At 54.2% G+C, this 21,869-nt stretch overlaps 1 protein-coding gene across 3 annotated transcripts; it reads right to left on the reverse strand.

Moving 5' to 3' along the window:
• Positions 1–489: 489 nt before the first annotated feature.
• On the reverse strand, positions 490–21,452 carry PHKA1 (phosphorylase kinase regulatory subunit alpha 1). 3 transcript variants are annotated; one of them, XM_041484751.1, is made up of 33 exons: positions 21,157–21,452; positions 20,895–21,053; positions 20,379–20,426; positions 19,664–19,832; positions 19,214–19,296; positions 18,958–19,038; positions 18,450–18,548; positions 18,188–18,334; positions 17,837–17,890; positions 16,188–16,310; positions 15,982–16,077; positions 15,117–15,224; positions 14,845–14,923; positions 14,265–14,399; positions 13,121–13,230; positions 12,320–12,464; positions 11,302–11,380; positions 10,804–10,883; positions 8,805–8,981; positions 8,316–8,410; positions 8,007–8,146; positions 7,722–7,878; positions 7,482–7,561; positions 7,204–7,282; positions 6,988–7,117; positions 6,510–6,611; positions 6,000–6,115; positions 5,651–5,686; positions 4,816–4,860; positions 4,387–4,557; positions 3,828–3,881; positions 3,490–3,690; positions 490–3,248 (listed from the first exon to the last, which is right to left on the reverse strand). In XM_041484751.1, the coding sequence occupies exons 1-33, from the start codon at positions 21,232–21,234 to the stop codon at positions 3,075–3,077; spliced, it is 3,630 nt and encodes a 1,209-aa protein (XP_041340685.1). In that variant the 5' UTR covers positions 21,235–21,452; the 3' UTR covers positions 490–3,074. The 3 variants fall into 3 exon arrangements, with proteins under 3 accessions (XP_041340685.1, XP_041340684.1, XP_041340687.1); XM_041484750.1 differs by having other exon boundaries at positions 5,651–5,689; XM_041484753.1 differs by lacking the exon at positions 5,651–5,686.
• Between the last annotated feature and the right edge of the window lie 417 nt (positions 21,453–21,869).

Here is a 21,869-nt window from a genome sequence, read left to right on the forward strand (position 1 = left end):
CCAGTTCAAAGAGCCGCAGCTCAGCAGGTGCCCGGTTCCCCCCGACACCCGGCAGCTCCCACCGGGTCCCAGGGGCTCGGTTCCCTTAAGGCTCCCCTGACGGGAGCAGGGATCACAAAGGGAGGGATTAGCTATGGTAGGAAAGATGTGTGCTAATGTCTTTACAAACAATTCTAAGGGTGAGGGTATGGGTGTTAACGTCCTAGAAATGGATCTTAATGTTTCTACCCACTTCAAGCCACAGGTTACAAAACCGAGACAGTTTGATTCCTGAAACAGACAAATGGGTCCACACAAGCCTGAGTTTCTGAACTTTGGGAGAAAATGACAGGCTCAAGGGGAGAATACGTGGTAGACCGTTTGGGAAGGCTGTACCTTCCCAGTATCTCAGCCAATGGGCTAAGGAAGAGGCAACATGTGGCCGGGAGTTTAGGATAAAAGGACGCTGCACTTTCTGAAACTAGAGAGAGAACATCCCACAGGCTGATGTCCCAGTGGACTCTCCCCCTTTATTTGAATTAAGTTGCAGGACTTCTCTGTCTCCTTTATGGACACTGGCTTTTCATAGCATGATCTTCCATGCAGCCACGTGTACAGAAGAGCTGCTGCCCCAAGAGACCACCTGGCTTTGAGGCCAAACCAACCTGGACATCAAAAAACACAGGCACGCACAGAGGAAAGCATCTGGCTTTGGAGCCAGCCGTATCCACAGAGGAAAGGCCAACTTCTGCCTGGCAGCCACCCCTGTGCTCACACAGAGCCAGCCCAGGGTGCACCACAGGCTACATGGGCTGAGGGTGGTGTTGGCACATGGCATGGGCACTGTCACCCTGCCAGCTCAAGAGACAAGTTCAGCTGCTGTCCATCACCCTCTCAGAAGGAGCTCAGACTGTGACACCTATCTGGCAGAAACCACATCTTCTGTGCTTCCTAGAGTAGATGTGGCTCCTCAGACAGAGCTCCCATAAAAACACAGCCATCCAGGCCTCTGGGTGCAGGGACTGCCAGAGCCTTTCACTGGGAAGCATGGCAGAGAACAGCTGTGTTTGGTGTGGCCAAGATCTGCCCACCCTCAGGGCTCAGCTATGAGAGGATGTTGAAAGATTAAGGGGCATAAGGGAGTCTGAGAAAGACTCATAGAACCAGGCTCTGCCCTGCCTGACAGGAACAGCCTCCCCAGAATACCCAGGGGATCCTGCATCCTCCCTTGCCAAGGGAAGCCAGTAAAAGGAGTGGGTGGAGGCAAACCCCTCCTTGCCCACCTTGCTTTCCCACATGCCTCTGTGCAGCAGGTATGAAGCTCTCACGTGGAAGGCCAGGCAATGGATGATGTGGATGTTAGTCCACCTAAACCAGAGGTGTTGCCATGGCTGTGACACCCCCAGACCATGTCCACCTCTACAAGACAGATGGGTTACAGTTGTAGGTGACTCCTTTCTGAGGGTCCAATGTACCACACAGACAGTCCTCTTAGTGAAGTCTGCTGCCTTCCTGGGGTTAAGGTTAAGCACAGGTTAAGCACAGCACTAGGACACTTCCCAGCCAGGTTCAGCTTCAGACTGTTATCCACTGCTGCTTTTCCATGTGGGTGGCAATGAAACTGCAACACAGTCCAAGGGCAATCACAGGAGACTTCAGGGCCTGGGGATGGTTGGTAAGGGATTCTGGAAGACAGTTTCTTTCCTCTGTCCTTCCAGTTGTGGTCAGGGACATTGAAAGAGATGGACTCAGTCTGCTGAATATACGGCTTGGTGGCTGATGTCACTGCCACAATTTCAGATTTTTTAATACTTTTTTTAACAAAGCTGCTGCTGTTAGATGGGATCAACCTTTCCCAAAGGGAAAGAGGATCTTTGCTCAGAGCTTTGCTCACGGACTGCTGTAAACCAGTCTTGGAGGGGAACATAGATGATATCGGGCTGGCCTGTGACAAGCTGTGGGACATTGCAAGGTCAGAGGGTGCAAGTGAGGGTTCTTGGCCTGTTGCCCAACGTGCTGAGTGTACTGGAGCACACCTAAAGTCTTAGGGAAGTGAACCAGGGAGCCAAAAGGGAACCCCACTTCCTCCACCACTTTGTTCCATATGTGCCTGATCCTCATCAGTCCAACTGCACCATCCTGAGTGGGGGCTGACCTGCATGGTAGATTAGAGCAGGGATCTGCTATGTCCCCATCCTTCTCAGTGCCAGGCTGTGGGAATTGAGCAGAAGTCAGAGATGAGCATTAAAAGCATGGTTTTGATTGCACAGGTGACACCAAGTAGCCAGCTCAGAGCTGCTTCACAGGGCATGAGAACTCAGGAACCTGTCTCTTGGCCACTAGCACCACTGCCAGGGATAGAGTAGATGACACATAGGGGCTGCCACTGGCATGTCCCAGCCAGCCAGAAGCCCTGTACTAGCAGCTTGGAGATAAAAGGGATCCTGCCTAACATAACTTCCCCAGCTCTGCACACAGGATACCCAGCAGGGGTGATGGGCTGCCTGCTTCCAAGCAGCACAGCTGTGGCTGGGCTGGACCATATTGATTTTGGATGTGCTGGGAGAAAGGCTCAGGCACCATACCCTATTCCTCTAGCAAAACTTTTCCATCAGCAGAAGGAAAAGCAAGAGCCTCAGCCTGCACTAGCATAAATCCTGCAGATTTGGAATAATAAGCAGCACAGAAGAGGTTAAAAACTGTAAACCTGCTGGGGGCAGGGAGAGTGTGAGCTGGTCAGAGAGCATTGTAATGCTGAGCACACAGGTCTGGTCAGGGAAACCCTTTCCAACTCCCTCAAACAGACATTTTTCCAGGGGTGATGAATCAGGAGTCATGGAGACAGAACCTTCTAACACAAGCACGCTTCAAAGCTCAGCCTTTCCCTTGCTCCACAGGCCACACAGGCACAGGTCAGTTTAGGACACATGCCTCCTGTGGAGTTCCTCAGAGGGCTGCTCCCCCACCAAGAGGCCAGGGCTAGGAGGAGAGATGGCCACACAGACTGCCTTGCGAACTAACCTAGTGTTCATCTTTACAAGCTGTATGAAACAACCACGCCAGAGCACCTGCAACCCAGTGAGGAACTGCAAGAGCTACTGCATGGAGCAGCCATCTGTGGGCAGAAAGTCGTACACGTACAACGCCACCGACTTGGACAGGTAGGTCATGGTGCCAAACCGGCCGCTCGGTGCACTGTCATACAGCAGGCTGCAGATGCCTGTTGAAGGATCCCTCTCCAGCATGTGCTCATCAGCGCCCAGGGCTTTCTGGATTTTGGACAGGGAAGCAGAAACACATCATTAGGAAAAAAGGCAATCCCATTATCAGCTTCCATCCCAAGCATTCTCTGTTGCACTCAGAGTGACACACTGATGATGAGGAGTGGGAGGAAGACACTACAGCTTTGCTGTGCCCCATGAACAAAACAGGCAGGGCTCTCCAAGTGGGTGAGCCCTGCACAGGTATGGGGAATGTAGCCAGCAGCCCTGGGTGAGGGCTGGCCCCTACCTGCTCCTCATAGAAGAGGTCATTGGCTATGTGCAAAATCTTTTCCACAGCTATGATGCCACCAATGGTGTGCACTTCCATGTCCACCAGCATGGTGAGCACTAAGATAGCTTCCACCAGCAGCTGCCTGTACTCTGGCTGGGGCACACGGTTGAGGACAGATTCCACATGCACAGCAAACTTCATTTCCCCTGGGGTCATCTGTGAGGAGGAAGAAAGAAGTGTACCTAAAGCACTGTATCACCTGCTCAATTCCTGAGCTATGCTGGGCAATCACCCAGGGTAACCAGCACACAACAACCCATGTGTCCCATTCCCCATTTATGTGAACCTCCTACCTCTCTGGTTGTTGAGGAGGGAAGAACAAAGCCCTCCACAGAGAGACCATGGCACTGCAGAACAAGAAGGAGAGATCACGGTTATGGCTTGGAGAAGCATCATGCTAAGGTACATAGGTCCAGCCCACAAACTTGCTCCTACTTGAGCACTGGTGCGTGTTGCCCATACACCCCAGCTCCGCCTCCTGACTCCATATAGCATCACTCCTTTTCCATCAGTTCAGCATCAGCCAGAGCCCCCTGCATGGGGCTCTGCTCCCTGGCTCACCATGCTGAGGATCGGCTGTGCCCAGAGCACCTTCAGCTGTGGCTCCAGCCATGCATTTGTCTGCTTGATGCATAAAGCACCTGAGCATCTCCCCTCTGCAAGGTACAGGCTGAGGCATGCCCTACAAGACTACAAGGCAAGTGCATGTCCTCTACAGCTTTCCAAGGTCAGCTGTAGGCCCTGTCTCTGAAGCATATATCTACACAACATCAGGGACCAGCCCTGAGTGCCTAAGTCCCCTTGGCAAGGCTGGTGCCTGGGACCAGAGGCTCACATGCATGTTTAACTCACCTTCTGCAGGACCTTCCAGACCTTCTGGTAGAAGCCCACAGGAACACGGTTAAGGGCCCCATCCAGCCGGCGCCTCCGCTGCCACTGGCCCTGCCGGCTGTCCGTACTGCCCTGGTCTTCTAGCGTCCTTGAAAAGGAGTCCTTCCCCAGCAGCTCTGTGTGCCCAGCAGACTGAGCAGACAAAACAAGAACCACAGAGACTGCTGCAAAGTTAAATATCCCACAGGAACGCAGCCTGCTGCTGCTCAAGAGTTTGCTGTTTGAGGCTCTCCAGCCTCATTCCCAAAACAGAGCTGCTACCCCACCCCCTGCCCCCAGCAAAGCCCACCTTACAGCCCCAGCTCCCTGCAGCACCCCCCAGAGCACAGCTCCTTCCTGCAACCACAAACAAGACAGACCCCACGTGTGCAGCCAACAAACAGAGGTTACCAGAGAGGACCTGAGGGCGGTGTCCCTGGACTGCAAACTGAGGGGCTGAAGGAGAAAGGGAGAGATGGAAATAAGACCATGCCAGAGCAGGGCAGCAGTCACAGCAAACAGAGCAGCAACAGCACAGATCAGGATCAGGTCACAGGGCAGTTACCCCAGGGCCAGGGTTGGCTGGAGACAGAGGGAGTTTTGAAAGGAAAGCTGCAGATTGCTGCATATGCCAGAGCTGCAGCAGCAGTGGGTTTGCACTGGCCTGAACACAGGAGTAGGACTGCTACTGCTCTGCTAGCTTGCTGATATGGGCAGGGTTTTAGTCTTGAGCAGACAGAAGGACCAGCAGGAAGGTCACTGCCCACAGACAACCCTCTGTGATGTCAGGTTTCACATTGCAGCAAGTTGGCCCTAACTCTGCTGCATCAGCCTGGCCCCAGCAAGCTCTGTCTCTGATGACAAGACATGTTCTAGAGCTCAGGACTCCTCCTGGACATAGGCACAAGAGGAGGTCCTTGGCATTTGTAGCTGACCACAGGCCTCCTTCCCCAGAGAAGAAATAGCTGGGGAGGCTGCAGGCAGGATCCAGTGAACTGTCCAGCAGAGTCAATATTGGTCATGGCACTGGCAGCATCAAGCCATCCTGCTCAGCAGATTTTGTGAGTATAATGGAATGTATTTGAGCACAGCTCCCAGCTGGCTATAATGGCTGTTGCTTAGAGGGGAAGCCAACTCATTGTTGCAGCAGCTGAGGGAAGCTCATTGACTTGTGCATGCAGGGAAGCTGCCCTGGTGCATGGCATGAGGGGCAAAAGCTGAGGCTGAAGGACCAGGGAGGCTTCACCTTACTCCCAGGCAGAGACTGCCTACGTTTATCCAACTGCTGCAAGAGAAGAACAAAATGAAGGTTCTGCTGTTGGAAGATGTCCACCAAGACGCTAGCCACACCTGGGACACCACATGGTCCTCCTCACCCCTGCACCTTCTCAAGCACCCCTGTGCTCTCACTGAATTGCCAGAGCAACCCCTACCCACTACCAGATTCACCCCAACTTTCCCCCCAGACAGGACTGGAGACAAAATTAGCTCCTGGACGCATCTGTGTCTCCCACTCTTCCATCAGTTCTGTCTGGTTTGTAGCTGGTTTTCACCCACAAGACCTGTTGTGAGTGGCCTGCACCACCTGCCCTCACCTGTTTGATTTCACTTTTCAGCCTGACAAGGCCAGTGCGCTCAGGTCTCGAGGTCCCGACAGCTCCCATGTCACAGATGGAGACAGCGGTGGTGAGCGACGAGTCCACTGAACACACTGGTGGGGAAGAGAGGTCTAGAGTGGGTAATATCGCTCAAGGCATGGCCATTCCTCATCGCTGCCTGGGCACTGGTACCTCTGCATGACCTTGCCCTCTGACATGAGAGCATCACAGATCCATGAGCGCAGTACAGAACTGCTTCAATTCAGACCCAACCACGTCAAGCGTCAAACTAAGCAAAGCTCAAATAGCCATGGGATTCAGGCTTGATCCCAGCATCACTCAGCCCTGTCCTTATGAAGAGCAGAGCTTCCTGCTGGACCCCTCCAGAGCTGAGCATCTGTGCTGAACATGGGGGAGAACAGGGACAGTGCTCAAAGGTAGGAACACGTAGATCTGGCCATGCTGTGCACTCAGCTTTGCCCCGAGGTGCTCTCTGCTGGGACTCACCACTCCTTTCCACCCCAAACTCCTTGCCAGAGAGGATGTGGTAGAGGAGACTCTTCATGTCTGATGGGCTGAGATTCATCAGGTTCTCCGTGGCTTCTCCAGCTGGAAAGAAGAGAACTGTGATTTTGTAGCCTGCCTCATAGTCCTCCTAGGACATTTCTACCCTGAGTGCCATTCTGTGACCAGGGGGAGCACTAGTACAGGAGCTCATCTGGCAAGGACATACACTAGGCTCCAGGTGTTGCCTATAACATGGACTCTTCCCATGGCCAGCCCAACGCATGCCGGGATGGAGAATGCAGTGCAATCACTTGTTTGTACTGCTCAAGAACATGTCCAGCTGCAGACACTGGCACTTCCATGCAGGGTCTCATCCTAGCCTGAGATGCCCACTTTTAACAGTACTCCTTTCTGGTTGACAGAGCCCCAAGCATCACAGCACCTACCCCAGCTAGGGTGTTGTCTCTACCACATATACCTGAACAACGCAGGGAGTGTGCCAGCTCTGTTGCCATCACCTGGATGATGAGCCCAATGCGGATGCGGAACATCTCAGCAAACAGTGCAGGCTGTGTGCGTATGTACATGGCTAAGTACACCATGATCTCCTAGAGGGACAAAGGCAGATCACCTCAGTGCTGCTCACCAGGGCAGACACGCAGCTGTAGGCTCCCCTGACACCCCGGCCCCTCACCTGGGTGAGGATAGACACACTGAGGTTCTTCTCACTGGCTTCATCAATAAGGCGAACGAGTTCCTCATAGGGGATTGGGCTGGGGCGTGGACAAACAGCAGAGCAGGTGAGAGGCAGCAGAGCAAACCCTGCATACCCCCAGTCTGTACAGCCCCAAGAGGAGAGATATAGGCTGGGGACAGCCACACAGGGCCACTCCTGCCCATGGACCCCAGAGCAGCAGGCTCACGTCCAGACCCAGCCCAGCATGCTTGGGGAGAGAGTGGTGCCACACTCACGTGGAGATTGTCTTCTCACGTGGCTCTGGGGGCAGCCCCACCGTCAAGTGTTTCTGGTGAGACAGGAGGTCAGTACAAGCCTGGGGACAGAAAGGCAGCCGCTGTCAACAGCTGAGGGTTTGGGGGCTCAGCACAAGGCAGAGGGAGGCAGAGCTGATGCAGCCATGGTTCTCCTGCTCACTCTGCTGCCTCCTCCTTGACAGACCTCAGCCTGTTAGATGCTGGCTGTACAGCTGTTACCTCATCCAGAGCTTCAACCTTCTTCTTGAGGATGCCAGAGATGTAGCGGATCAGGGCCCACTGGCGTGTCTCCCCCACCCGCACATACAGCTCAGTGAGGAGCTCCTTGATGGTGGGGCCAGGCTCACTATCAAGCCCTGTGTGCCACTCGGGTCCCCTGTGAAGGTGAAGGAGGTGCTCTGTTATGTCCAGCAATTTGTCTGTTGCAGCTCCCTGGCAGGCCCCCTGGGCTGTGCCAAACCCCTCTATGCACAGTGAGCCCTCAGGACACAGAGATCATCCTACTTGAGGATGTGGAGCATGTAAAGGATGTCTGCTTGCTCCTGCAGCGTGGGGCAGATGCGCAGCTGGTCCACCAGTGCCTTGCAGTCCACGTTGCCATCCTCATCACGTGGCAAGTTCATCTCTGCATAGAGTGTGTGGCTCTGGGGGAAGGGAGACCTGTGCTGATGATTAGCATCACCACCACCCTGCACCAAATGGACCAAATGCATATTCTCCCTCATCAAACAACAGGACTTCCCCTTGCAATCCTGCAAGGACACTCTGGCTATAGCTGAAAGGATAGCTCAGTCTGGGAGAGACAGAACTCACCTTGCCATCCAAGTCATGCTGGGGGAGTGAACTCAGAAGCTTAACTGACTGCTGTGATGCCTGGAAGATCCTGCTGGGGACATACATCCCAACATCTAAAAAAAATCCCACAGGTTGGCGGAGACACATCCAACCCCAATCACCACTACTGTGCATCAAGCTACCCTCAGACACTGACACTGCTCCCCCACCAGTCCTTGCAGAGAAGTTGGCTATGGGAGAAGCAGCCCCTGTCCACCCATTCAGAGGAACACCACAGGGAGCTGCCATCCTTTTTTGAGTTTTCATGGGGCTGCCCAGGCACCAACTCCAAGACACTCCATGGCCAGGACTAACATGATGGACATAAAGTGCCTTTGCCCAGGTAAAGGCTTAGTTTCTGTGCAATCCACGGGAACCCTAGCATCATACAGCTGTGAAAGCTCCCAAAGCACTTCAACCTCACCCCTGGGCTCAAGGGAAGATTTGGAGGGTGTTGGAGTTACTCACTCTGGACATGCAGGTCCTTGGCCTTGGATGCTAGGGACATGAGGTCCCGGGTGGTGTGGACAGCAGCCCTGAAGCGGCTCAGCCCTCCCCGCTGGGTGGTCGGAGGCAGGTTTGACTGGGGAGTCGTGCGCTGCAGCAGGTGATCCAGATACTGAGCAACCTCATCATCAGCGTCCTCTGGAAGGGAAGGCAGCAGAGCAGGAGTTCAGCCACTTTGAGTCATGGCACCCAAACGCCCAGAGAGCTCCCACCTGTGCCTCAGCAGAGACAAAGCTTTGCTGGCTGCACAACGTAGTGACCAGTGCTGGCAGCCAGGTAGACTAATAGACAGTGCCAGCAGCCAGGCACACAAAGCACCCCTGTTCCTGCAGGGGACACTGCAACCCTGACTCCTGCCTGGGACACTGCCTGCCCTAAACTGGGGCTCCCTCCATGTCCCACGTTGACAAAGGAAGCAACAGCATGTTGCTGCAGCATGTCTCTGATCCAAGCCTGCGCAAGACTAGGAACGTCCCACTCAAACCCTGCAGGAAAACCCTCACACTCCTTTCTCCAGGGAAGTGGGGAGGTACAGCCAGAGGCAGCTTGTCCAAGCAGAGACCACTTACAGACCCCAGCAGAGCAAGGGCATCTTCCAAGCTGGACTCCAGCAAGAGAGCAAGGCAAGGTGGGTTTTTGCAAGTTATTTGTAAGTTGGAGTTACAGGAAGAGTTATGGTTCCTGCCTTGCTCTTTGCCCAGCTTCAAGCAGCTCCCAACCCCACATCAGGATCACCAGAAGCACCATGCACTAACAGCAACATGGAAGACGGTGCTCAGAGGCCAGGTCTCTGCTCAGTCAGGAGACAAAAGTGAGGGGATGCCCCTAGAGGAGAACTGCCCCAGACAAAACAGAGATGTCAACGCACTAACAGTGGGCCAGGGCAAAGCTATGCTGCCCTCCAGCTGGCAAACTCAGAGATGTGCTGGCCCCTGGAGACAAGCTGCTGACTGCACCTGAAGCAGCATGGCATCCCCTTTCCACCCCTCAACAGCATGCCTTGTGACAGTGCCTGAAGGCTAGGCTGGAAAATCCTCTAAGCACCACCCTTGAGAACATTCACCAGGCTGCAGCATCTGACCACAGGAAAACTTTAAAATTTAGCATCTTTGAGATGCTGTTGAAAAGTCAGGCAGATCCTCTCACTGGAGCTGGGAGGCAAAGCAGACACCTTGGACAAACCCTGATGCAGCCTGTAAGAAGGCTGCAGATGAAGTGAGAGAAGGGCAAGAAAAATGAGCATTCGAAGTCCCAGCAGTGCATTCACTGGCTGCAGGAGCAGAGGTAAAACAGACAGTGGGAAGGATAATGATGACCAGTGCTAGGTCACAAAGGAGATGTCCCCAGGCCTGCTTGCAAGGGGAACAGCAAAACTTGCACCCTGCCATGGTCCCAGCACAAGGGGTGGGGTCCCTTATGCTGTGATGGGCCAAAACATTCTCAGGTACTCTCTATATAGCAGTAAGGCTTCCATTTGGCACTCAGTGGAGTAGCTCTGCCCAGGGGAGGGGCAAAGGCTTGGGGAAAAAACCGAGATTAATTAGGAACATGGTGGCTGTTCCCCACCACCTTGGTCACTGTGCTATCATCTTCTGCACTGCCATTTATGCATCAAAGACCTTCAGCCACATCTCCCAAGCAGAGGCAGGCTGCCAACCCTTTATCTCTTCTCCACAGAGCAGCTTATGAAGGTCAGAGCTGCTCATTCCAGACACGGTTGACAGAGCCAGAATGGAACATGGTGAAAACCCAAGCACATGAAGAACACAGCGGTGTATGCTGGCAGGGAGGCTGGGTGTTATGGTTGTAAGGATGAGTTAGGCATTTGCCACTCCACAGCAGTGACTGGCCTGTTCTCCCTTACCATCCTCTGCTACCTGCAAGCCATGCAGCCACTCCTAGGTGTCTAGCTTCTCAAAGCTGTCACTGCTGAGCCTGTAACTCATGGCAAAGACCTTACCCTCTGGCCCAGGGTCCATAAAGCTGAGGTGCGTTCGGCATGATGTTGTCAGGAACTCCGACAATTTACCAGTCTGAATTCTGGGCAAGAGATAGGAAGGTCACATGGAGAGGAAAGGGGAAGTGATACCCTTCGCTTTACCTCCTGGCTCCTGCCCTTTGATGGGGAGAGTCATGTTCACCAGGAGCATACACACACTGGTGTCTACTTTAGCTGCCTGCAACTTTTTCAGCTGTGGGTAGGCATGGAAGAGCTGCCCAAAAGCTATTAGAGAAATCCTGCAGCCATGGGTTTGATGACTTGAAGAGCCATGTCCTCTCTTTCATCTCCTCTGTTGGGATTGTAGCCCTAGGGAACACTGATAGCCTAGCACACCCCGGTGTATCTTCTCCAGCTTGCTCCCCCATGGCCTATGCTCTGCCCAGCAGGTATCCTCATAACCAGGCTCTCGGAGACCATGAGCCCTCTCCCTCTTGCACTGCAGGAAGCTGCACTCACCTTGCACCACCGAAATACCCATCCTGCAGCTTCTGCAGCATTGCCAGCACTGTAGGATGCACACTGCTGCTGGTTTCATCTGTGTGGAAGATGCACAGGCAGTCAGGCCTTCATGCTCAAACTCACCCCCAGAAAGCAACACAGGACTAGGTGGGCACATTCAGACACCCAAAGCACCATGGCCAGACCCTTACTCTGGGGTATGTGGTCAGGCTGTGGTACCAAAAGCACCATGCAAAAAAGGGAAATTCTGGACTGTCCAGGCTGGATTCAAGGAAAACCATGCCAGGATGCACTCCAGGCTCCTCAGATTTCACCTTGGGCTGAAGCAGACAGTACCAGACAGCAGCACGTAACAGCCCCCTGCTCTGTCTCTACCTTTCACGTAAGGAAGCAGAGGAGTGTGCTAATGTTGAGGGCAGGAGACACCACAGCAAAAGGCACGCTTGAGAAATTAAGGGGATTTCAAATACACAAGGGGAGACAGAAAGGCCTTAAAGGAGAACGAAGTCACTTTCCTATACCCGGGTCATATGGAACCCATGAGGTGCTGCAGGCAAGCCAGTTCTACTCTGTGCCTTCGCTCCTTCTGATTTACTGTTTTCCCCTCTCTGTTGACTAGGAAAGCCTTTAGCAGGTGCTCAGTCTTAGAGAAGAGTCAAGACACAGAAAGACCATCAAGAACACTTCTATAGAGAGATTGTGTTTTTGGTCTTGCTCTCAAAAGGCCTTCCCACAAGCCTATTTGCCTGGAGCCTGAATATGTCTGTGACAGCAAACAGCCCTTGAGCTGCAGGTACTAGAGCCTGACAGACAACCCTGTTAGCTGCCAGGCCAGCTGCCCACTCAACATGGCTCCTCTGAGCAGTAAGCTCTTCACAGGACACTACTGGCTGCTCCAGCCTCACCATGTCCCTGTTATTGAGACGGTCACACATTTGCCCACCCCCTTCCTTCTGTAGAGCTATTTCCCAGGGCTGCTCTAACCAAATGCCTTGCGAGGCTGGAGCATCTATACCGAGCATGGTGTGGGAGATGGGGAAGGTGATGGTTGGTCGCCCAGTCATCCTCCACCGGCTGCACAGGTAGGAGAGGTCCGTCCTCAGCATCTCCACAATCATCTTGTTGTCAAGAGCCAGGTAGAACTGCTGCTGGTCTATGAACTGTGAGCACAGCAAGAGACATGATTGACCCTACATGCAGTCATTAGGTCCTTACGGTGCCACCTATGTCTTCCCAAAGGCACACAGTCAAGCAAGCCATGTTGTGCACCCAGAGGGCATGTGCCTTTGCATTGACAGCTCATCCCACCTTACTTAGCAGGTGCTAGTACAGCCTAGCAAGGGACCCTCAAACCCCAGGGCAGCTACTGGCCACTAACAACTATGGGTACGTAACTAACACCATAGCTCAGCAGCAGCAGCATCCAGTCCCACACAGTGAGTCCATGTTGTGCCTTTTCCAAGTGAATATGCACTCCCAATAGTGCTAGGTTTGGATTACTGCTTGTCCCCTGAACACATGTCCCTGGCCTGCCATCAGCATCCTCCTGGTGTCCTCGTCAGGGTGAGCAGAGATTTTCATCCAATACTGATCATTAAAAGGCTCAAGCTGTCCCAATATCCACACAGCCAGGACCACCAACTGTGCTGCCTCATGCCACAGAGCTGGACTACTCCACACTCCCAGGCTGTTTAGAGAGTGTTGGGTCACACCTTAGAGTGTGTATCTTAGAATGAGTACCCAGCCATTGAAGAAATTTCCTGCCCAGTTTCATATCAGAGAATAGCTAGGAATGAGACTCTGCAATGTCACTCACCTGTGGGGTAAAGGTAAAGATGCTCTTCCTGATTTTGTAGAGCTTAGAGGTCCCAAGGACACCCATATGCCGGTAGGGCCGTCCAGTAAGGCACATCTGCTTGTTGCGGCCTGGGAAGGCAGGACGAGGAGTTTTATTACAAGCCTTCTCATGAAAGGGCTGCAGCAGCAAGTAGTGCCAAGCATCTTGCTACCGGCCAGCAGGGAAATGCTGGTTTGAAGATGGGATATCCCAGAACTGTGTGTCAAGCTGGTACAGTTCTAAGGGACAGTAATTCTGTCCCCAGACCTGGCCAGAGGAGTAGAGACATGGTGAAACAGTGATACACAGCCTGTCCTGACTTCTGCAGTGTCACAGCTTCTGGTCTTTGGGCATGTCAGAAGCAGGAGCAGGGCTAGGGGTGCCACTCTGCATAGGGCTGGCCTACTTAAGTTGGCGGCTCTGTCAGCATTCCAACTGCTCCTGGATGACTCCCAAAGCCCAGGATGGTGCAGTAACAGCATTACCCCTTGCTTGTCAGCTCTGGCAGCTGCCAGGCTGCTCCCCCTACCCATGTCACACTTGGCCTTTTGGTGGCCTAAATTAGCTGCCAAATTAAGCAGCAGATCAGGTGTCTCCTTTGGCCCAGGCTAAATCTCTGGCTCCTGCAAAACAAACCCCATGCCCCAGGGCTTGCAGCACCAAGGAGCAAGCATGCAGAGGTTAGCACATCCTCCCTTCATACTCAGCCCTGCCCACCCACCAGCAACAACCATACTGCCTGAGCTCTGAGCTGTCTTTGCCAGGGACAGCCAGAGGACCCTTCCTGGTGTCTGGCTAGCCTCCCCCATCCAGATCTGAATACAGGAACAGAAGACAACTCCTGCCCACATGAGGTTCAACATCTGTCAGAGTTTCTTGTCTCTTCCTGGGGTGACTGCAAATGCAAGCCAAAGCTCTGTTTTTGTCAGAATAACACTGAACAGCACTGTCTGCCACTTTGTTCCCCTTCGGCATCAGTGGCCTTATCAGGCCTAGAAATGGGCAGCAGAATCCTCATCAGCTAAGCAGAGAGCAGGATGTGAGTGTCTATGAGCAGGAGTGCCAGGGGTGAGACAGACCCTTCTGCACCCCATTTGCTGCAGGAGCAGGGAGCCCAGCTCACCCAGCCGGGCATAGATGTGGCTGAGGATGCGAGCAGGCTGCACTCTGATGGGGTAGACATCTGCCACAGTCTCCACGTTAATGCCTTCCTTCTGCAGGATTGCCTTGATCCCCTCTGTTTCAGCCAGGATACACACTGTGGATGGAAGACAGTCTCAGTGCAACAGAGGCACAAGGGTGTGACAACACTGCCCCATGCCTTTGGGGACACATACAAGGCACCACACTACAGAGAAGAAGCTGTCTGGGGTCCCTTGGGAACCAGTTCCCACTGCAGAAGTCTGCTTTGCCCCTCCTAACACTCTATACACACAAGTCTTCCTCACCAAGCGGCAGGAAGACAATTTTCAACCTCTCTGCAGAGGAAGCTGCAGCAGATGATAGTTTTGTGGGTCAACACAGGATGAAATGGAAGGACTTGCACCCCGTCTTCCACCCACCTTGCCAGGGCTGAGACTGGGCTATATTGGCAGCAACCCATCAAGCAGAGCCACCCCAGAGCCACCTCTGTGAATTCCACACAGCCAGATTCCTCCCCACCTGCCAGGCTCAGGGGTTTGGGACTGGTTCCTTTCCCTCACCTTGGACCACCACATCAGGTTTAGGGACAGTAGCGAAACGGCGGTTGAGGGGATCTATTTCACCAGGAGCTAGAAACCCCTGTAGAAAAAAAGGTATACAGAGATTAACATTTTATGAGTAGGGTAGAATAGGTGATGCCTATGGACAACCCACCTTTAAGAGGTCCTGGGGGATGGAGGTGACAACTTCCCCATGGTGGGTGGCAGCATTTGCACCTTCACAGCTCAGAGCCTAGTCCCACAGTCCTCCCCAGCACCCAGGGTGATCCTACCTCAGCCATCAGACAACCCAGGATGTAGAGGGACTGTCCCCACATGTGTGGCAGCTTCCCCATGGGTATCCTGTCCACAGTATGCGGATTCCTGTATTCTTCATCCACCTGGAAGACAAGCCAGGAGGTCAAGAAGGGATCCACAGACACAGGATGCTGAAGGAAGCATCCTCACTGCATCTTGAAGTCCAGCAGTTCAAGGCTTAAAACAAGGCATGACAACAGCATTTGTCACAGCGGGTCCAGAAGAGCCAAGTTACATTCCTCCTCTCTTATTATGACTGCCCTGGGCATCTGTGTCAGACAACAGAGCAGCTGCTCAAACCATGTTTGGTTTCTCAGCTTGGGCCATCCCACTAGAACTGACATGGCCCAGGAGCACCCAGAGATGCTTTCTGATACTGGTGAGGAGCACATCTCTCCTGGATGACCTGAGCATCAGGAGGCCACTGCTCTTAGCCCAGGCCCACACAAATTCCCTTACCATTGAAATGGAGCTCAGCACCACCTACTCAGCCTAGGTCTGCTTGTCTTGAGCTCTCAGAGCACTCAAGTCTCTGAGCAAGCAGACTGTCAGCAAAGAGCTCTTGTGTGTGGGAGCAAAAAATGCTTTGGGAGAAAAACCCCAATTTTTTATCACAGTTTCATAACAGCTCCAAGGCATCCTTTTTATACATGAGGTTTCCATGCACTACATGTGCCCCTTCACTAACGATTTGGCTTAATAAGCACTTAAAACTTAATTATCTGGTAATGAGACCAGGAGTTTCAGCACTGGGTGATCCTTGTGGGTCCCTTCCAACTCAGAATATCCTGTGATTCTGTAAGACACTCCTGCTTTCCACCATAGCTCAGGATCACTCACCTTATCTGGTGGGACACTGTACAGCTCTGGCAGCATGCGTACCCCATTCTTCCCCTTGATAAGAACCCCCTCAAGGGCTTCCCGGTACTCCTGCACCTGAGAAGAGAGGAGAGGAAATCTGCTGCCAGCTACCTGCTTCCTTCCTCCGCACACTTCTCCTGCCAGGGACATTTTTCCACTAGCCCAGCAGGTCTCACCTCTCTTACCTGCTCCATGTTTCCACTGAAAATCCCATCAATCATCAGGTATGCCCAGAAGAGAGGCCACTCACACTCAATGTTCTCAAACAGCTTCAGCTCAGCAGGTTCGTAGTAGAGGCGTTTGGGATCCTGTATGTGACATCAAGGCAAGTGGTATGTAACAGGATCCCCTCAAACTGACAGGGCTTCTCCTCCCCCTGAGACCCTAGCCTCAAATGTCCACCCAGCCCTTATCTGCAGATGGCCAAGAAAGAGTTGAAAAGCAATTTCACCTCCAGCCTCTGTTTTCTCCATTGGACTACTCCCTCCTGAGCCCTCTGCACTGAAAATGGAGAGACTCACCCTTCCTGGGGTCTACCTGGTCCCCAGGAGAGCACCCCAGAGCCCCCAGAACACCCCAGATGTTGTGCTGTTGTACAGCAAGAGCACAACATCCCCTGTGCCATGCTGGGTCCCCTTTGCCTTGCCTGCTCTGCCTGAGCCTCTCAGTATCTGTTTCCTCTAGCATCATCAAGCTGGCCCAGACAGGTGAGAGGGCTTGGGCTGGTCACACGGGGCCAGAGAGGTTCCTCCACGGCCTTCCTGCCATGTGGTGCTACTGTGAGCCCAACACAAGGGAAGTTCTTAGGATGAAGAGCTGCCTGCACAGAGTCCTCCCACCACAGTTCTGTGTGGTATAGTGACCTTTCTTCGACCCTCCCTGCTAACTGCTCTGTCTGCTGCAGAGAAGGGAGTGTTTGCCTTAGCAGATATTCAGGCAGAGAGAACAGGAGCAGATATCTTCTACCTGGACTCCAGCCACAAGCTTCCAAAATCCCATCTGACTCCAGCTAGCTGCATGCCACTGCTGCCCTTTCCATGCCTCACAGCTCCCCAGAACTAAGTAATCCACAACTCTGCATGCTGCCAAAGCTCACAAGCACTGGGAACACTGAATTGGAGATGCTGCTGCTTCTCTCTGGCTCTGGAGGAGGCGCAGCCACACATACTGCCTATTATGGGCAGGTCTGCAGAGGTGCAGCAAAGGAGAAGCATTCAGAAGTACTCAAGACCAAAGGTTACAGGCCCAGCAGCTGTAACCTTAATGACTTAAGAGCCTCTGAGTATCATTTCCTGGTTCAGTGGTTAACAAATGAGACTGCTGCTTATAACATTTTCCTGTTTTCTCTCCCAAAGCAGCAAACTCTCCACTTGCTCCCAGGGCCATTCTGACAGTACCCAAGCTGACTGCTGGTCTAGGAGAGACAGAAGCAACTTTGTGACCTCCAGAGCTACCATAGATGAGGATGCTGGGTAGCAGCTCTGCAGTCAACTCCCCAGGCCTCCTCTGGTGCAGCCCTGGAAGAGCCCACCTTAGCAGGGTTCCCATGCTGGGCACTGGTCCCACCTTCTACCAGCCTAAGAAGGACACACCACCGGGTCTCAGGACACAGGCAGAGCCAGTCTCTGACCATCTGCTATGGGCGTGGGTGGGACATACCACCACTCCAATGAGCTCTGGCATTCTGGGGAGCCTTGCTCAGACCCATGACTACCTGGGGCTACTCAGGGCTCTTGTCTTCCCGCTGCTCCCTAACACAGCCTTTGTGCTGCATCCAGGCAGGCTGCTGCCTGGCAGTCAAGTTCTGCCAGGCAGCAGGGCTGAGGACCCTCACCTCTTTGGGAGTTCTGTATCCATCCCGGAGGAAGCGGCAACAGCCATAGCGCCCCTGGAAGGGAGGGAAAGATTTGCTGAGCAGGAGATATCTTGTACTTTCAATGCAGAAGCAGGGGCAGGGTGTTTCCTTCAGCCAAACACCCCCTCCCTCACTCACCCAGCACTCAGGTACCACAATTACAGCCTGGGGCCACAGCACACAGGGATGCTTCTTTGCACACCCCTGCCACAGGTCATGGAGACTGAGACAGGACATGTCCCAGCAACCCCCCACAGAACATGTTTTTGGACTGCAGTCTGGACTGCAGCTGTCTCCTGAGAACAGTGAGACAAGGGCAGAGATGCTCACCTGCAGCTTGGTGATAATCTCCTGCTTGGTGATTTCTACCAGGTCGCTGTCCTCCACAGCAAATGCTGGGTAGGAGATGACAGAGAGCACACTGGCATCCACCTCCTTGGATGTGGAGGCCCTGGGCAGCATTGAGTGGAGGATCGACTGGGCGAAGGGGAAGGAAAGGTGGTTAGGCTGTCAGGCCAGGCATCATTCACACTTGCAAACCCAGTAGATCACAGTTCCTCTTGCAACAGTGTAACGCCTGAGTGGGTCTCACCTGGCAGTGCTGCACTTCATCTGACAGCACCCATATCACTGACTGCGGGCCTCCCTTGGCTCCAAAGAGGTCCAGCTCGTCCAATGCCTCCAGGGCAGCCTGCAAGCAGGGTGAGACCCAAAGAGACATGTCCTTCACCATGCTGCTCATCTGTAAGAGCTCTCATTCCATGCTACTCCCTGTGTGTAAAGCACTGCCCAAATTTAAAAGAATTTGAACCCTGCTGCGGCTGCAGAACATCTCTGGTCAAAATGGGACCTCTCCAGACATCAAAAGGGCCTGGGACATTTCTGCCACACACCCCCGATTTACTTTTCACTGCCAGTTCAGGCAAAATCCAGGCTAGAAGGGCACAGCTTTATCCCAGTGCACAAGAAGATAGGTTCCCCAGAAACCTATCACTGCACTGAGCCTCAGCAGTTCAACATGCCCAGCCTGCCCTGTCAAAAAGCAGCTCAGGGCCACTGGTGCTCCTCATCCTGCCAGCCAGCTTTGCTTCCCAGCTCACCTTGGCCATGCCGACAGAACTGGCATTCAACTCGGTGATGCCTTGGTTTGTCTTGTCCCCACGCTCCCATATGCCAAAATCCTGTGAACCAGGCACTGTTTCAGAACACACCCAGAAAGTCTTTGAATCCCACACATCTCTGGTGCTTCCAGAAGGTGCTGGTGTGGCTCAGGTGGAACCCACAGCTGTTCCTAGACACCAGTCCAGTATCTCCACCATCAGAGCACACCCCTCCTCCCCAGCACATGCTACCCACCGCAGTTTTGTAGGCAGCTTCAATGTAGAACACAAGGTTCTGGATAAAGTTGACTTCATCCAAGCTGTGAATTATGTGGAGGCCTAAAGTAGAGGGAAGAATTCATATTAGCTGCTCCAAGCCCACAAGCATACCCAGAAGGGGACTGCAGTAACCTAGGGATAATTCCTCCCCACTGCATGCCTGCCCAACGGGAGCTATGTCCTAGCTGACTCCATCTCCACTCCCACCCCTTACAGCAGCACTGGGGCTTCAGACAAATGGGGGCTTTTGGAGAGACCGACATCAAGGGGCCCAAACCCACCTCAGGTACTGTGAGCATAAGGAAACAGTGGGGGTCACGGAAGCCATTGCAACAGCTTGGCAACCAGGAAGCTGCACCCAAACTGAGACTCTGGTGAACCTGAAGAGTAGTACGCTCAAAGCTGCAATGGGAGCCCCCAGCATTACCTGAGGCCGTCATTTGTGCAAGCATGAGGAGGTAGAGGGAGGTGGCATCCATCTGTAGGTGACCCCATTCGTGATCTCCTACCACAGTGGCACAGGTGTGGGTGTTATACTTGGCATGCAGGCAGTCCCTGGTGCTCTGACTGTACTTGAAGGCCTCTACCTTGTCCACCTTGAAAAGGGCAAAGAGGTGCAGGCATTCATTGAACCCTGTCTCCAGAGAGATCTGACAGCTCCTAAGCCAAGGGCTGCCCCATGCCATGAGTGGAGCACAGGGAGTTATGCCTGGCAGGGCAGAAATTCCACAACCCCTGGGCTGAGCCCCACTGTGCACCAAGGCAGTGAGTTCAGGCTCACATGCTGCTGCAGCACAGGACTGCAGCAGTGAACAGCCCACTGCCACAGCTGCACCATTCAGAGAGAAAAGGGTTACCCCAAATGCCTTCAGGGAGGAGGAGCTGTAGAATCCTGCCAGGCCTCATGACAGGGAGCAGCCAGCAAAGGCTCCACTGGCTGCCAGCCCACAGCTCAGGAACTTCAATCACACCCATGACAAATGCTCACTCAGAACTTATTTCAAGACTTGCTGGAAGGGGGCCTTCCCTCTGCTCATCAGGGAAGGCTGGGGAGGGCTGGGAGAGCTAGGACAATAACCTCTGTGGCATAGCTGGGCTTTAAGGAGACCACATGACACTCAGAGGTACTCCCCAGCCCCTACCTGTCTCATCATGCACTGGAGCAGCCCCTGCATCAGCTTCACCACGCTCTGCAGGAACAAGGAAAACAGGTTTGTTAAACTCCAGAAGAAGCCCTGACTCAGGATCAGCTGGCCGCTGACCTTTGTGGGACTCAGTGTCCGTAATCAGAGCCCCTGATCACATTTTCACAGCCCCTGGGTGACAGCAGAGGGAAGATTTCTTGGTCCGCCAGCAAGGCCAGGTTGCCACGCTGTGCAGGAGGACAGAGGGCATGGCTATAGGACATGGATCCCAGCCCTTGAGAAAAGGTCTGTGGTCTCTGCCAGAGCCAGAGAGCTAGACCCTCTGGTTGGGCTCCAGTGTGGTCTGGGTAGAGCAGGCTCTGACATCCATTCCCATTGCCTCTCGTGTCGGGGGACAGCCGCGTCCTCGTCCTCACTGCCCCTGACGCAGCTGTGAGCTGCGGCTGACCAGACCGGGGTGACCGCCGTCCCCGAGTGACACCAGCCCCGCCCCCGGCTCCTGCTCCCTCCTACCTGCTCCAGCTCGTAGGCCTTGGCCTTGTCCTCGTCGCGGTCGGCATTCTTGCGGTAGGCTAGGCCAAGACCCCACACCGCCAAGATGCTGTACACGTTGTCCCGGACCCAAGCGTCCTGGTGGTCGGCGCTAGCGGGGAGCAGCCCCGTCACCGCGTCCTGCGGAGGGGACGCACCGTTCACACAGAACTCCCTGGCCCAGCGGCTGGCGGGGCGCGCCAAGGCCCCGGGCCTGCTCCTCATTCCCGGGCAGGGTCCGCACCTGGTGGCGCAGGATGGTCTGCTGCACCAGGCGCCCGTAGCTGTCCAGACGCACACCCGAGTTGCTCCGGCTCCTCATGACGGCGGCAGCAGCAGCACAGGAACCGGCACCGGCGGGATGGCACGGGTCCTGTCAAAGCCCCTCCCCGCCCCGCCCCGCGGCACCGCCTGCTCGCTGCCGCCGACGGCGCTGCCCGGGTACCGCTACAGCCCCTGAGCGGCCGTCCGACCCGCACTGCCCTGCGCTCCTCTCCGGCGATGGCTTCGGTCCGCAGGGCGCTCGCTACCGAGTGGACAGGACCTGGAGGACACGGAGGCCCCGACGGCGGGGGCCTTCGGCGCCCCCTGCTGGGCGAAGGCTGAGCAACGCTGAGTATGGATACGCGGCTACAAGGACCGACACACGGACGGACACACGGATACATGGACAGGGACACGGCCGCACACACGGATACTCGGATACAGGGACGGACGCGCGGACGCACGGATACCTGTGCCGGTGTGGAACAGATACATGGATGGTGTGTGGTGTGGCGCAGGGACGCACGGATTGGTTCGCGTCCTGGTGGGAGACTGTACAGACACACAGACGGCCACACAGATAGGTACACATACCAGTGTGGGTCTGTATGGACACGCATACGTATGCTAGGTGCATGGACAGACACAAAAACACGCATGTGGACAGAGGCATGGAGACGTCCATAGGTGCGC

This window comes from Pyrgilauda ruficollis, unplaced genomic scaffold (assembly GCF_017590135.1).
Source record: "Pyrgilauda ruficollis isolate IOZ18807 unplaced genomic scaffold, ASM1759013v1 scaffold67, whole genome shotgun sequence".
NCBI lineage: Eukaryota > Metazoa > Chordata > Aves > Passeriformes > Passeridae > Pyrgilauda > Pyrgilauda ruficollis.